This window comes from Loxodonta africana, chromosome 9 (genome assembly GCF_030014295.1).
Source record: "Loxodonta africana isolate mLoxAfr1 chromosome 9, mLoxAfr1.hap2, whole genome shotgun sequence".
Taxonomy (NCBI): Eukaryota; Metazoa; Chordata; class Mammalia; order Proboscidea; family Elephantidae; genus Loxodonta; species Loxodonta africana.
The window spans coordinates 20,862,223-20,879,252 of record NC_087350.1 but is presented as its reverse complement, the minus strand read 5'-3'; the positions used below and the strand labels follow the sequence as shown (position 1 = coordinate 20,879,252).

The 17,030-nt window shown below is 43.5% G+C and overlaps 1 protein-coding gene across 1 annotated transcript in view; it reads right to left on the bottom strand.

The window, feature by feature from the left end:
- FBP1 (fructose-bisphosphatase 1) overlaps positions 1-17,030 on the bottom strand; it is a 33,040-nt gene that overhangs the window by 12,348 nt on the left and 3,662 nt on the right. Inside the window, exons 2-3 of the mRNA XM_003407708.4 lie at positions 2,673-2,835; positions 2,019-2,111 (exon numbers count right to left, since the gene is read on the bottom strand). Of these exons, the coding sequence (XP_003407756.1) occupies positions 2,019-2,111; positions 2,673-2,835 (256 nt within the window). The remainder of the gene's footprint in view (positions 1-2,018; positions 2,112-2,672; positions 2,836-17,030) is intronic.

Here is a 17,030-nt window from a genome sequence, read left to right as displayed (position 1 = left end):
TAACAGCCAAGAAAACCCCATGGATCAGTTCTACTCTGCACACGTGGGGTCGCCATGAGTCAGAATTGACTGGACAGCAGCTGATAACAACAACAATACTCCAGTCCCCGGGTGATGCAAATGGTTAGGCACTTGGCTACTAATCAAAAGGCTAGAGGTTTGAGTCCACCCAGAGGCACTTCAGAAGAAAAGCCTGGTATGTGCTTTCGAAAGAGCACAGCCATTGAAAACCCTGTGGTGTGTATGTAGCTCCACTCAGACACACACGAGATCTCCATGAGCGTGAATCAACCTGACACCAACTGTTTTTCTTAGTACTCAGATTGGTTTTGGTGTGCTACGCCTCTCATCCAAGACAAAAGCAAAACACATTCCAATGACCCACGGTGTCCCATTTTTCATCTGTTTGAAAGGGGCTTATGTACAATACTAAACAATAAGTCACTTTTAAAAATAAAGTACAAATTTGGATCTCACCCCATAAGCCTCTGAATCACAGAATAGTGGAGCTGGGAAAGACCCCTGAGTTCAACTCAACTAACTGCTTCATCCATCAAGAGGCTCAGCATGAGGCAACCTAGCAAAGTGAATCTTACCCACTCACCCCCTCAAAAAAACAAAACCAAACCCATTGCCATCGAGTTGATTCTGACTCATATTGATGCTATAAGACAGAGTAGAACTGTTCCACAGAGTTTCCAAGGAGCAGCTGCTGGATTTGAATTGCCAACCTTTTGGTTAGCAGCTGAGCTCTCAACCACTATGCCACCAACTGTATCTGGGAGGTTTTATTTCTAAAACAAACAAGAGCTGAAGCCACGATGACGTGTTTTAGGTCATATGAAGTTGTATGATGGGTCCATGGGTGTTCGTTCTATTTTTCACTTGTCTATTTTGGTTTTTGGTTATTTTAGGTTATATACTTGAGCATGCACTTACACGCTCATTTGCTTTTCTCTCTCCCTCTTAGACACACATGCTCACACACACACAAACACACATATGCACACACACATATATATCTATATACACACATACATACATATAGACACATGTACATGCAAACATGCACACACATATACATCTATATAAACACATACAGACAGACAGACACATGCACACACATACACACACACACATTTAAAGAAAAAGAAGGAATGAGAGGTTCTGGAGATAGAGGGGCTTGCAGAGATCGCACAGGTGGAAGACCCGGGACAGGGGTCTGGGTGCCCATCCTGCGTCACTGTGCTTTCCATGACTTAGAGCAGGGGTTGGCAAACTTTTTCCATAAACAGAAAGATAATAAGTATTTCAGGCTTTATAGGTTATACAGTCTGTATGACAACTACTCAATCCTGCCATTGTAGCCTGAAATTAGCCAAAGGCAATACATAACAAATGAGCATGACCGTATGCCAATAAAATTTTATTTATGAGCCCTGGAAATTAAATTTCATGGGTCATGAAATACTACTTTCCTTTATATTTTTTCCAACCGTTTAAAAATGCAGACTGATTACTCTTTGCCTGCAGGTCCAGCAAAATCAGGCAGCAGACTAGATTTGGCCTATAGGCCATAGTTCGCCCACCCCTGATTTAGAGGATTTAAAGGACAATTTTGATATGAGCAATATTAACTGTTTTGATACTTTCATAAATTTCAGTTCACATAGTATCATCGCTATAATTACCTTATTCTGTCTCTTTAAAAATATATATATATGTACATATGTATAAAATTTCCATCATAAGAGAAAGCAAAATTTAGTCAAACCTATGAAATACCATTCTCCTCCCACCCACATTTTACTATTGCATTTTCTTTTAAAAACTTAATGGGTCTTCATTGTACAATTAATGCTGGAAACGTCAGAACTTGAGATCTTAATCTATTTCAAGCCTTACAGCACGTTGTGATTATATATTCTGGCTGCTCCACAATACTGAAATGGGACTGCATGCTCAAGCTTAACTTTCCTTTAGATCCCAAACCAGAGGCTTGATACATCACATTTTACCTTTCTGTAGATGCCAAAAATGGTTCCAATGGACACAAGACAATCAATGTTGGAAGAACCATCAAGAGGATCAAAACAGACTACGTATTTACCCTGGAGTAAAGAAAAAAGAAATGCAACTTTACTGTAAAAATAAACAGACTGTAACCAGATAGAGGGTATATATCAAGGATTAACAGCGAGAATCTAGGGGAAAGTTCAAGAAATGTGGTCCTTATTTACTTATACTCTGTCATGAAAGATACGAGGTAGCATGCAGGAAAAAAAAAAATAATATATATATATATATATATATATATATATATATATATATATGTAGTCCCTGGGTAGATAGAGATGAAGCAGAAGAGGAAGTCAGCAGAAGCCGGGCTTTGAAGAGCCTTGAACATGGCAATAAAGTGTTAGGACTAGACATGAGCCCATGGGAGAGCTAGCAATGCATGACCCACAGTGCTGGTGTGGACAGTGGAGGAGACAGGGCAGACCTGAGATTTGACAGTGAAATAGAAGGTGTGAAACGATCATCGATGTGGTTCAGGAGAGATCTAGGGTGATTCCTAGTAATCCAGGCTGGATGAACAAGTGGGGTCATTTATGAAGACCGGAAGAAAGACGGTAACGTTAAAACCATTGACAGTAGAAGCGCAGACCCACCCTTTTCTCAGGTTCTATTATGATGGCTTTTTCATCTTCTTCCGACACAAGAACACACGTGGAAAAGGAGGACTTTAACATGTTGATAACTAGGTCATTGGAAAGGACATCCAGTTTCTTAACTTGATCACCAGTCACATTTGTGGAGCCAGCGATTCCATAGCTAGAGGGAAGGAAGCCACAAAAATATCAGCCACGACCACCAGGGTATGTAGGGGAATCCATAAACCCAATGAAAGTTCGTGTTCAGTAGGAGTTAGAAGAAAGTAAAGACGACACATAGTTTGGAAGATGCAAAACCAAGGCTGGTTGTCTTTCTGATTAGGGGCTCCTGGAGAGAAGGAACGCTGTCACTCATCTTTTGGCTAGTACCCAGCATGCCTTTGTGGTTAAATCTGTGTAGCTCAAACGTTGGGTTTTTGTTTGTTTTCATTATAGCTCCCCCTAAGGCACCTTTTTTGGAACTCTGGTGTGCAGTGGTTAAGATCTTGACTGCTTACCAAAAGGTTGGCAGGTTGAATCCACCAGCCCCTCCTTAGAAACCCTATGGGGCAGTTCTACTCTGTCCTATAGGGTCGCCATGAGTCAGAGCCCATGGCAACGGGTCTGGTTTTGGTTTTTAAGGAGACTTTTTTAGGAGTCCCTGGGCGGTACAAATGGTTAAGCACTTGGCTACTAACTGAAAAGTTGGCAGTTCAAACCCACCCAGAGATGTCTTGGAAGACCTGGCACTCTACTCCTGAAAGATCACAGCTATCCAACCACTGTGGAGCACAGTTCTCCTCTGCAACATATGGGGTTGCCATGAGTCAGAATCAACTCTATGGCAACTGGTTTGTTTTTTGTTTTTATTTCCTTTAAGCAGTGTTTTTAGACCTTTTTTTCCTAATTCACCCCCACGAAAATTTAATCCCACAGGCATGCTGCATATCTGTTTATATACTGTATGTGTATATTTGTGCTTTATACATAAAAGATTAAGATTTTTTCATCCCCTCCAAGAACCAATTTTTGCCCCTGAACGCATGAGTTAAATGAATCAGTTAAGAGACACAGCAAACGAGGAAATCTTCCAGGTTGAAGTGAGCAGTGGTGTGAGCTAACCCAAGGGGGCCTATGGTTTCATGGCTGAGAAGATCACAGCTTTTGACTGGTCCCACCTCCTCATTTTATAGAGGAGAAACTCAGATACAGAAGCACCAATGGAATTGTCCAAGCTCAACTGACTTCCAGGCCAGGGATCTCTTTGTAACATCCCACCGCCCCTGGGAGGAGTCCTTGGGATGGAGGGGCTGGGTCACTGGAGTTTTTACCAATTTTTAAGGTACCTGTAAGTCACTAATTGTAGAATTCCCAGAATCCAAGTGGCTTGGCCAAAAAGCAGACTGGTTTGCTGGAATGAGGGAAAGGATAGGTTGTCATAGTCTGGGATCGAATATGCAAACAGAAAAAAAGGGGAAATGGTTTACAGGAAGGATGCACAGGACAAGATGAAAGACCAGATGTGGGAAGTGAGAGAGAAGGAGGGTTGAAGATCCCTCCAAGCAGCTGAGAGAGGGTGATAAGGGCACAGTGGTGCCTTGGCCGAGATTGCTGGGAGGGTTCGCCTGGAAATGTATTGCCATGGTGTCCACTGCCCAGTCTCCTGAAAATGCATTTTCTCTAAACATAAAATGCCTGTCTCTGGCTGGGCAAAACTGAGCCAACACCAGAAATCATCCAAACCCAAATGCCTCATCTAGCCCGGTACTCTCCATGAATTAGCTGCAGCTGTCTCAGCTCATTTTTTCAGTGTAGGTCGATGTTATGGACTGAATTGTGGCCCCCAAAATGAGTATCAACTTGGCTAGGCCATGATTCCCAGTATCGTGTGGTTGTCCACCATTTTGTGATCCGATGTGATTATCCTACGTGTTGTAAATCCTAACTTCCGTGATGTTCATGAGGCAGGATTAGGAACAGTTCTGTTAATGAGTCAGCAGTCAACCATTTCAGGAACTGGTAGTACTGAAGGAAGAAATCCAAGTTGCTCTGAAGGCATTGGCAAAAACGAGGTTCCTGGAATTGACACAATACCAAATGAGATGTTTCAACAAACAGATGCAGCACTGGCAGTGCTCACTTGTCTGTGCCAAGAAATATGGAAGACAGCTACCTGGCCAATCAGCTGGAAGAGATCCATATTTACACTTATTCCAAAGAAAGGGGATCCAACAGAATGTGGAAATTATCAAACAATATCATTAATATCACACACAAGTAAAACTTTGTTGAAGATCATTCAAAAGCGGTTGCAACAGTATATCAACAGGGAACTGCCAGAAATTCAAGCTGAATTCAGAAGAGGACATGGAACCAGGGATATCTGATGGATCCTGGCTGAAAGCAGAGAATGCCAGAACGATGTTTACTGGAAAGATGTTGCAAAGAACTGGAATTCCAGGACACTTAATTGTGCCTACGAGGGACCTGTACATAGACGAAGAGGCAGTCGTTTGAACAGAACAAGGGGATACTAAGTGGTTTAAAGTCAGGAATGGTGTGCGGCAGGATTGTATCCTTTTTCCTTACTTATTCACTCTTTTTTTTTTTTTTATTCATTCTGTATGCTGAGGAAATAATCCCAGAAGCTGGGCTTTAGGAAGAAAGGCATCAGAATTGGAGGAAGACTCATTAACAACCATTGATATGCAGATGACACAACCTTGCATTCCCTCACTGTCACTACCACACCCACTTTCTCTCTGTCCTAGCCTGAGATTTCCACTATTAAAGTCATTATTGATGTAGGAGCTACAGTTGGCTTTCAAAAAGTTGGCAATTCTAGGACATGCTTTTAAATCATACTCTTCCAGAAAGCCCAGGGTATTTGGTTGCCATATATGCAAGTCAAAGGTAAGACTTTCTTGAGACTGGAAAGGAGAAAAATAATGGTGGAACACTAATGATATAGTAATTTATTTCTAAAATCTCATTCTAGGTTCTATCTTACTTTACGTTTGTAAAAGAAATATAATTAGGTCTTTTTTTTTTTTAAACAGAACAGGCCTTCTTTCTGGCTCCTGGTGTATGTGTCATCATTTAATAGGCCCTACTCTATCACTGTGAGTTGGAATCGACTCGACAGCAATGGGTTGGTTTTTTACTCTGTCCTATAGGGTCGCTATGAGTCAGAATCGACTCGACGGCACTGGGTTGGTTTTGGGTAGGTGGTGCAAGGAAACCCCGGCAGTGTAGTGGTTACGAGCTATGGTTGCTAACCAAAAAGTCAGCAGTTGGAATCCCCCACGCACTCTTTGGAAACCCTGTGGGGCAGTTCTACTCTGTCCTATAGGGTTGCTATAAGTCGGAATCGACTCGACAGCAGTGGGTTTGGTTTTGGTTTCTTTTTTGGTGGGTGGTGTAAACAATTAATGTGCTTATCTGCTCACCAAAAGGTTGGAGGTTTGAGTCCACCCAGAGAAGCCTCAGAATAAAAGCCCAATGATCTATGTCTGAAAGTAATCAGCCATTTAAAACCCTATGGAGCACAGTTCTACTCTGGCACACATGGAGTCACCATGAGTTGGGGCTGACTTGACAGCAACTGGTGGTTATGGTTGATCTAGGGCAGCTTCTGGAAATAAAACCACAGCATCTAGAAGGAACTAACCCTGCTCTCAAGTCTCGGCTGGCCTAGGAAATGCAAACATGTTAACTGACTCAGGTGGTTATAGAGGAATGAGACTGGGTAGTGGCTCTGGGATCAGAACGTGCAGCTGCAGACACCCGGGCTCCAGGAAAGCCTCTGAGATGCCAGGGACCTGGACAAAGTTTTCAGGAACCAGCACCAGCATGGGTGGCGTCATGTGGCACCCTAGGGTCTGTGCTCTACCTCCCAGCCAGAGAGGACCAGGAGCACCCATAGCAAGGAGGTGTGACCTCCATTGTGACAATGACCCCATGGCCTAGGGAGGACCCTCTCTTTTCTGGGAGCCCCTGGGAGGCAAGGAGCAGACTTGGCTGCCACCCCTGGAAATACTATCTAAAACCCTGATAGCAGAGGACTTCGCCCAACCTGCTTTGCACAAGATGCTAAGAGTGGAAGTCTCTGGTCTGGCAGCTCACTCACTGGGCCAGCCTGAGGACAATAAACAGCTCCCACACAGCCCTCGATTAGATTCTTATAAGCAGACGGGTTGTTTGTGGTGCTGCTTGAAGCTAAAGCCCAGGGCACGCAGGGAATGCTGCGTGTATTCTTGTTGTTGTTGTTGTTGTGTGCCATGGAGTTGATTTTGACTCATAGCGACTGTACAGGACAGAGTAGAACTGCCCTAAGGAGGGCTAAAACTATTATGCATAGTTGTCACAGAGGGGACATCTGAACGTGTCTCTGAAGGAACAAAGACCTACCAGTTCTTGAGCCTGAAAAAGAGGATGACATTTTTTTCATCACATATCCTTAGCACCTGGAACCATGCCAACACAAAGTAAGTGTTCAATCAACTTTGAATGAATTTAGAGAGTCATAAAGGAATCCAAAGATTCCTAAGATCAGAAACTCCAACAGACCCAGCGGTATTGGTAATGTCCCCCTTCATATTCTCTACCAGCCAAAACCCTCCCTAAAAAAGCCCACCCCAGATTAACACACCCTCTTGATAACCGAGCATTAAGATAAGTGCAATAGTCCCTCCCTCCAGCCAGATCCTCAGGAAACTGCAAGGCCCCAGGCTAGGACTCTAGACCACCAGGGTTCAAATCCCAGCTCTACCGCTAATGCTGGACAAGTCACTTAGCGTCTCTGACCCTTGTTTCTGCATCTTTAAAATGGGACTATAATATATCTTATAGCTCATAGCAACCCCACAGGACAGAGTAGAACTGCCCCATAGAGTTTCCAAGTAGCGCCTGGCGGATTTGAACTGCCGACCCTTTGGTTAGCAGCTGTAGCACTTAACCACTACGCCACCATAGGGTCACTATGATTGGGAATCGACTCGATGGCACTGGGTTTGCTCTTTTTTGGTTTATATCTACGTCCAAGTCTGTAGAAGAGAAGGAAATGAGTTGCTATGGGTAAAGGGCTTAGAATATACATAGGCCAGTGCCCAACAAATGTTAAGTATTGTTCTGTTCCCATCCCTGACTCCCCTCAACATAAACACAACCAGGCTAAGAAGCAAGGTGACGTCCTGGTAAGAGCAAGTACCAGAAAGCCCTGGGTTCGAATTTTGCCTTTCCCTCTTACCAACTATGTGACATGCATTAAGCAGTCTGACCCCCTGATGGTTTAATGAACGTGATGTACCTGGTGCATAGTAGGCCCCTCCCACCCCCAAATGGCAGCATCCTTGTTCTCAATAGAGCCTCATGAGCATCTACTAAATAAGTGTTGGCTGATGCGGTGGGGAGGAACCTCTAAACCAGTTTTGCAGGCAACTTCTGGGCACACAGCCAAGGCAGTTTTGTGGTCATAGGAACTGGCAAAAAAAAAAAAAAAAGTGATCAAAGTTTACAGTTGACTAAAATCTTACTAGTGGTATGATTTCCTTTTAGATACGACATTTCACTTCAATTTTATTAAAATTAGTTGGCCCCGTAGCCCAAGTAGTTAAAGTGGGGAAAGCACCCCATTGGGGTTTAAGTCACCGTGACCATTCCTTTTTAAACCTCAGAGTCACAAAGGATCTCCTTCTGGGGTTGGGGAGCAAAAGTACATTTGAGAAGCTGCCTACAGTATTTCTTCTTTTACTTTTACTATCAACTCCCTCCCCCTCCCCCGAAAACTGGAAAAAGCTGTAACTCATTTAACTCATACGCTGAGGAGTGCAGCAAAAGGGCAGGTTAACTTGGCTGGTATTTTAAAATCCTTAAAGATTAGAATTGCTTTTCAAATTTGCATGTGGTTTCTAAAACCTAAAACGGGATGAGCCATAAAACCAGCCGTCGTCAAGTCAATTCCGACCCATGGCGACCCCATGTGCATCAGAGCAGAACTGTGCTCAGTAGGGTTTTCAAATGGCTGGTTTTTTGGAAGTAGATCACCAGGCCCTTCTCCCAAGGCGCCACTGGGTGGACTTGACTCTCCAACCTGTCAGTCAGCAGCTGAGCTTGTTACCGTTTACACCACCCAGGGGACTCCTTCACAGCCATAAAGTCTGTGATACTTGACATGCCGAGCTGTAAGGATCAGAGGAAAGCCGCTTTTAATGACATCTCTAAAGGCGCAAGTAATAGGCGCAAGGATAGGAGCCAGGGTAGGCCACACTTAGGGAAGGACTCTCGAGGGCCCTCCTTGGTTTGCCAATTGACTTAGGAGTCCATTTCTTCCTGATGTCAACATGGCAGAGCTTAAGCAGGGCAGTGCTTTAGACAGCATGCAAAAGAACAAGCTGGAAAACTTGTTTTGATAGCACCCGACTAAAGAAAGAGGGCGGCAGGTTATTGTTTAATCCTCAGGGCTAAAGTAGAAGGTATCTCTGAAAAGTGGCCTCTTGCTTGTTATTGACTGATAATTCCATGGTGAATGACCCACTGTTCGCCCAGCCCAGAACGTCCAAGGGTCAGTTTAGAAACACACTGAAGAAGAGGTGACAGCTTTCAAAGGTCACAAACCCCAATCTTTGCTTGCATTCGGATGGGCAGAAAACGGGCAACTAGAATGGTGTGTTGCTGGCTGTGAGTCTTTTACAATTCATTCTCTAGTGATATGGAGAAGATAATGCAAGAAATATAAAATGAGTACAGTCAAGTTTCTGAAAGCCTAATGGTTGTCACGAACCCTGCAAATTTGAAAACAAGCCTAAATATGTATTAAAAAACAAAACACACACACACGGAGTTGCCGTGGAGCTGACTGCACTGTGTCTCGGAACCCAGCTCCATGCGGTTTTCGGTGGCTGACTTTTCTTGAGTAGATCGTCAAGCGTTTCTGCCAGGGTGCCTCTGGGTAGACTCACACTGTCGACCTTTCAGTTAGCCACTGAGTGCGTTCACCATTTGCACCACCCAAGTGCTCCTAAGCATGTTTTACTCATTGCTGTCAAGTTGATTCCCACTCGTGGTGACCCTCTAGGACACAGCAGAACCGCCCAGTGGGGTTTCCAAGGCTGTGACTTTACTGAAGCAGACTGCCGCTCTTTCTTCTGCGGGGCAGCTGGTGGGTTCGAACAGCTGACCTTTCAGTTAGCAGCTAAGCGCTTAACCACTGCACCATCAGGACTCCTAAACATGTGTTAGCTGACGCATAATTCCAAAATAAAATAACCGAAGTTATTTCTTATTTTCTTCCTTCACACAACTGAGAGGACCTCATCTTTTCAGACCATCACACATGGTGGAGGGGAGGTTTCCCGTAATCAATCTGTTGGTGCACCATCATTTTAGTATATAATATTCCAGCCTGGAATATATCTTTATTGATGTGCACGTGGGCTCCTATTAAGCAATGACAAGGAAAAGGAGATAACAGGTTACCAAGAACAAGAAGTCTTCAGCCTAGGAAACCAATGACGATAATGATGTCATCTGTTCAATGAACTCAGTTTATCCTCACACAACTCCAAGCTTGAAAAAACAGTTATCTCCATTTTACAAACGGGGAAACTGAGGCTCAGAGAGGTTATGTCAACTGGCCAAATCCTCACAGAGATTAAAGAGCAGAACCGGGAATGCGACCCCAACTCCATTTCTCTCTGAAATTTGAGCTCTGAAGCCGTGCATGTTCCATTCCTCTAAATCTAGTCCTGAATTTCTTCTCCCCTTCCTCTCTGCCTAGGTCCCTGGGTGGTATAAGTGGTCTGCAGTTGACTGACTACTAGCCTAAAGGCTGGCGGGGCAAGCCCACCCAGCAGGTCCGTGGAAGAAAAGCCTGGTGAACTGCTTCTGTAAGGTTACAGCCAAGAAAACCCTATGAAGAAGCTCTGCTCTGTACTACACGGGGACGTCGTAAGTCGAAACTGACTCCACCACAGCAGGTTTGGTATGGTTTCGGTTTTCCCTCTCTGCCTCCAGCCAAATCTTCAGTCAGTTCTTTGTGCCCGAATTCCAGACTGGCCTGTCCCACTGCATGCTGGACATCTCCAACTGGATAGCCTTCTAACACCTCAAGTTCAACATTTCCAAAAGGTTGGAAACATCTTCTTACCCTTTCCGAGCCCCCCAACCAGCTCCTCCTTCTGATTTCTGTTTTTGCTTTGATTCTTCTTTAATGGCACAACCCTGCTCTCTGTTGTTAGGACCAGTTCTCTGAGAACCTCCCTCGCTAACTCTCTCATCCAATCCACACTCAGACTTCTCTCCCCACACCCCTCTTTCTATGCTCTGGTAGCGCTTACGTCATCTCTCCTCTTTTCTAGTGGTGTTCCCATGACTTATCTTCATACTTCCAGGCATATCTTCCCAAGATTAATACACCGTCCTACTCAAAAAACTTCCTTCTCTTCCCTTTGCATACCCCCAGAGGTATAAATCATTCACTTTTGCTATTAGATGCTCCCCAGTGTGCACACAATTTGATGTCCCCAGTCCCCCACCACACATATGCCATGCTTCAGTCAAATTGGATGAGCACCTTTTCCAGACACGCTTTCCCAACTCAGCGCTCTAACTCACACCACCCCCCAGCCTGAAATGACCACCTTCTACTGCCCATTTCAAAAGCCCATCGTGATGCTCCACAGTCCCTTAAACGTGCTCAGTATTTTTGCCATCTCTGTGAGAGAGAATTTTTGGCACCTCTGATGAGAGATTCTCTAGCAGAATCTCTACTATATTTTATAACCAATTCTGCACTTGTCTTATTCTTCGTACAGCGTAAGCCCTGTGTCATTCTCATCCTCAGTCTCTTCTAGAACATTGTACGTGGCAGGTGTTCAGTAACATTTTGCTCAGTGTAACGGAACCAGTGAATTCTTCAGGCAGCAATTTGGAAACATGTAAAACACGACATCCCTAAAGCAAACACTTGAGCCACTGAAGGACACTTTCTCCCAAAAGCAATGAAAACAAAGGAGCAGGGGACACCCCGGAATCTGACATATGCATCATGAATTCACTAGCTGACTTATGGGCTGCTAACTGTTCTCACAAAAGAAGCAGAAGTCTGTCTGCCCCTTGCCCTGGTTCAGCATACTTTGTCTCCTGGGAGTGGGCGGAGTGGGGCTCAGGAGCACATGCAGATAAAGCTGCAAGAACTTGTTTACCAGAAGGCAAGGACTCCTTGGAATGGCTTTTTTTTTTTTTTTTTTTTTTTTTGTGCTTTAAGTGAAAGTTTACACATCAAGTCAGTCTCTCAAACAAAACCTTATGTACACCTTGCTATATACTCCTAGTTGCTCTCCCCCTAATGAGATTGCACGTTCCTTCTCTCCACCCTGTGTTTCCATGTCCATTCAGCCTGCTCCTGTCCCCGTTGGCCTTCACATCTCCCCTCCAGACAGGAGCTGCCCAAATAGTCTCAGGTGTCTACTTGATCCAAAAAGCCCACTCCTCGCCTGTATCATTTTCTGTCTTGTAGTCCAGTCCAATCCCTCTATGAACAGTTGGCTTCGAGAATGGTTCCTGTCTTGGGCCAACAGAAGGTCTGGGGACCATGGCCTCTGGGATCCCTCTGGTTTCAGTCAGACCATTAAGTCTGGTCTTTTTACCAGAATTTGGGGTCTGCATCCCACTGCTCTCCCGCTCCTTCAGGGATTCTATGTTGTGCTCCCTGTCATGGCAGTCATCGTTGTAGCTGGGCACCATCTAGTTCTTCTGGTCTCAGGCTGATGTAGTCTTTGATTTACGCGGCCCATTCTGACTCTTGGGCTCATACTTGTGTCTTTGGTGTTCTTCATTCTCCTTTGCTGCGGGTGGGTTGAGACCAATTGTTGCATCTTAGATGGCCACTTGCTAGCATTTAAGAGCCCAGGCTCCACTCTCCAAAATGGGATGCAGAATGTTTTCTTAGTAGTTTTTATTATGCCAGTTGACCTAGATGTCCCCTGAAACCATGGTCCCCAAACCCCCACCCCTGCGACTCTGGCCTTCAAAGTGTTCAGTTTATTCAGGAAACTTCTTTGCTTTTGGTATAGTCCAGTTGTGCTGACCTCCCCTTCACCTGAATTATTTCTTGTCTACTATCTAATTAGTGATTCCCCCTCTCCCTCTCTCCCTGCCCCTTCTCATAACCATCAAAGAATATTTTCTTCTCTGTTTAGACTATTTCTTGAGCTCTTATGATAGTGGTCTCATACGATATTTGTCCTTTTGCATCTAATTTCACTCAGCGTGTTATGGTTCCTCCATGTTATGAAATGTTTCACAGATTCATTGTTGTTCTTTATCGATGCATAGTATTCCATTGTGTGAATATACCAGAATTTATTTATCCATTCATCCATTGATGGGCACCTTGGTTGCTTCCATCTTTTTGCTGTTGTAAACAGTGCTGCAATGAACATGGGTGTGCACGTATCTGTTCGTGTGACGGCTGTTACTTCTCTAGGATATATTCCAAGGAGTGGGATTGCTGGAACATATGGTAGTTCTATTTCTAGCTTTTTGAGGAAGTGCCAAATCAATTTCCGAAGTGGTTGTACCATTTTATATTCCCACCAGCGCTGTATACGTGTTCGAGGCTCTTGGAAGGGAATTCTTAATTCTCGTGAAAGATGTAACTAACGGATGAGAGTTACAGTTTGGTGAGCTTTCACTGATGTCTCAAAAATAAAGGAAGAGATGTGTGGTGTGGCAAAAAGAGCCCTGAACTGGGGTTATGGAGATCAAGGTCACAGGCCAACTCCCCTCATCCTCCCTGGCCTTCAACTGTGAAAGGACGAGATTGGATGAGGTGACGTCTAAGTCTCTTTCAGTTTAAAACTCTATAATTCTCTGAATATCTTATCAGGAGCAATGAAAGCGGCTAAAATAGCGATGTAGGTCAAATAGAGAGAGACAGAAGGAGAGAAACTCAGGCTCTGTGCTCAAACTCCTGGTGTTTCCTTGATGAGAAGTCACTGTGGAGCTTGTAAGGACAAATGCAAATTGAAAACAAGAGACTTTAATTCTGTCTGGTAGAAATAAGGGAAGGGGATCTCCTCCTTCCCAATTCTTTCAGAATTCACTTTAGATAACTTGTAATCATAAATTCTTTCTTTGAAAAGCATGTCAAGCAAGGATGTTTCCTTAAGGACCTGGGAGCCATCTCTTTCCAAAAGTGATCATCAAGGAAGATCGAATTCCTACCTCCCAGTTTCCTGGAAGGGGATTAGCGTAACTTCAGGTATCCTGCCATAAAGATTTTAGAAAACTAGTAAGTTTACCTTGAACACATGAATGTAATGGGTTGTGTCCACTTAGCTATGTGGAGGTTCAGGTTTCTTTCTGTCTCTGCTGTCTCTTTGGACGATTGCCAGCGATGCATCACATTCTGGTTGAATGCTTATTCAGTAATAAAACTCCTTTCTCTTTATTTTTGTGGAGAGGCTTTCTGGGTTCGGAGCAGACAGGTTTTTAGAAACTTTTCCCCAACAAGCTCCACAAAGTTTTTCCTGTGAGGTTCCTGCATATTACAACCATCTCGTCCCTCAGGGAACAGGCCATTCTAGAGAAAGTCTTCCACGCTAACATGCTATTTGCTGGCCCACTGGGCTTTTCATCCAGGACTTCAAAGTCTGTAATGAAGGTAATTTGGAGCCCTGACTCAAGATCTTATCTTATTGCTGCCTGCAAGGCTACCTGTCATACTGAGAAAAGCCAAATTCTTATTTTCCCACAAGAGTACTTAAGTGTCCAGGTTCTGGTCCTCTCCCATCAGCCACCTACATAACCAGGTACCAACATCTGTTTCAAGGCTACAACTCCAGTGACAACCTAAATGCTCAAAGACTGGGGGAGGGTTAAATAAGGTATAAAACACTCAAGCAATGGAATACTACACACCAGTTAAAAAGAAGGAAGTGGAACACATAAAAAGATGCTCAACGTCATTAGCCATCAGAGAAATGTGAATCAAAACCAGAAAACAACAAGCGCTGAAGGGGATGTAGAGAAGTTGGAACTCTCATCAATTGCTGGTGGGAATGCAAAATGGTATCACCCTTGTGGAAAACAGTCTGATGAGTCCTCCAAAAACTAGAGGTAGAGCTGCCATATGACCCAGTAATTCAACTCCTAGCTGTATACCATAGGGATCTAATAGAAGTGACATGAATAGACATGTGCACACCTATGTTCATGGCTGCATTATACACAATAGCAAAAAGATGGAAACAGCCTAAGTGCCCATCAACAGATGAATGGATAAATAAAATGTGGTATGTACGCACCATGGAATACTACTCAGTGATAAAGAAAAACGAGTTCCCAAAATATCTTACAACGTCATGAACCTGGAGGGCATTATGTTGAGCAAAACAAGTCAATCACAAAAATACAAATATTGTATGTTCTCACTTTTATGAAATGACATGAACAGGTAAACATACAGAAACTAATGTTCATTAGTGGTCGCTAGGAATGGGGCAGGGGAGAGGGGGATTCACTTTCTAGGTAATAGGCCCTTGTTATTTTTAGTGATAGGAAAGGTAACACTGAATGAGGGTGAAGTGTACACAGCTTGACAAAGGTAAATGATGTCACTAAAAAGTACAGAAGAATAAAGGACCTGTTGGTAATTGCTATTAAAAAAAAAAAAACCCAGTGCCATGGCATATATAATTTTAAAATAACAGCAAAAACAACCAAAAATATATGTGCAGGTATATATACATATATATGTATGTATGTACGCATATGTGTGCATAGTTACGTATATGTGAGTATATAGTGTAGGCATATGTATATGTAAATGTATCTATGTGACTGTATGCACATATATTCATATATATAATAAAGTACATAGGAGGCACAGTTACAGAGACTTCTTAGACCATAACCAAACACCTCATGAGATTGGTTTTCTAGGTTTGAAAGATTAGGACCACTGTCTCTTGGAACATCTCCATCAATTGGCATAATATAGTTCATAAAGTCTACATCCTAGCTTGGTGAGTAGTGTCTAGGGTCTTAAAAGTTCACGAATATCCATCTAAGATACAACTATTGGTCTCTATTCATCCAGAGAAAAAGAGGAAGAAGGAAACCAAAGACTCAAAGAAGAAACTAGTCTTCAGGACAAACAATCTATATGAACTACAGCCTCATCTACCCTGAGACCAAAAGAACCAGATGGTGCCCAACTACCATTGCTGACAGTTCTAATCAGGGCCACAAGAGATGGACCCTAATAGAATGGAATAAAATATGGAACACACCTCAAATTCCTATTAAAAACAAAACAGACTTACTGGACTGGTTGAGAATAGAGGACTCCCCAAGACTACTGTCCTGAGATGCTCTTCAACCCCTGAACTGAAACTAACCCTTGAGGTCACCTGGTAGCTTAACAACAGATTGGCTCACAGAATAATGAATATCACCTGTAAGTACTATGCTCCTTTAAAAAGTCACCTATATGAGACCAGACGGTCAACAAACACTTTAAAACAAAGATGAGAATGTAAAGGGGCAGGGAAACTAGATTAATGGAAACAGGACAACTGGAACAAAATAATGTGAATGTTCACGCATTGTGAAGGATGTAACCAATGTCACTGAACAATTTGTATACAAATTGCCAAATGGGAACCTAAACTGCTGTATAAAGCTTCACTGAAATCACAATAGAATATTGTAAAAAAAAGAATGAGGTAGATTATATGTCCTTGACATTGAAAAATGTTCATTATATATTGTCAAATGATAAAAGTATACAACAAAAAAGTATATTGTATGATCCCATTTTGTTACTAACCTAAAGGTTGGTGGCTCAAACGCTCTCGGTGGTGCTGCAGAGGAAAGGCCTGGCAATCTGCTTCCACAAAGATTATTGTTGCTGTTAGGTGCCATCGAGAACTGCTCCATAGGGCGTTAAAGGCTGTGATCTTTCCGAAGCAGATCACCAGGCCTGTCTTCTGCAGTGCCCCTCGGCGTGTTTGAACTGCCAACCTTTTGTCTAGTAGTCAAGTACTTAACCGTTGTGTCACCCAGGTATCCTTCCATAAAGATAACAGCCAAGAAAACCAAACCCTATGGAGCACTTCTACTCCACAATGCATGGGGTCACCATGAGTCAGAATTGACTTGATGGCAATGGGTTTGGTTTTGGTTTTTGGTTGTTGTTAGCTGCCATCCTGTCAGCTCCCCCCACCCCGACTCAAGGTGACCCTATGCACAGTGAAATAAAAAGCTGACGGGTCCTGCACCCTCCCCATGATCAGCTGTGGATCGGATGGTTGTTGTCAAGGATTGAATCATGTCCCCCCAAAAATATGTGTATCAATTTGGCTGGGCCAT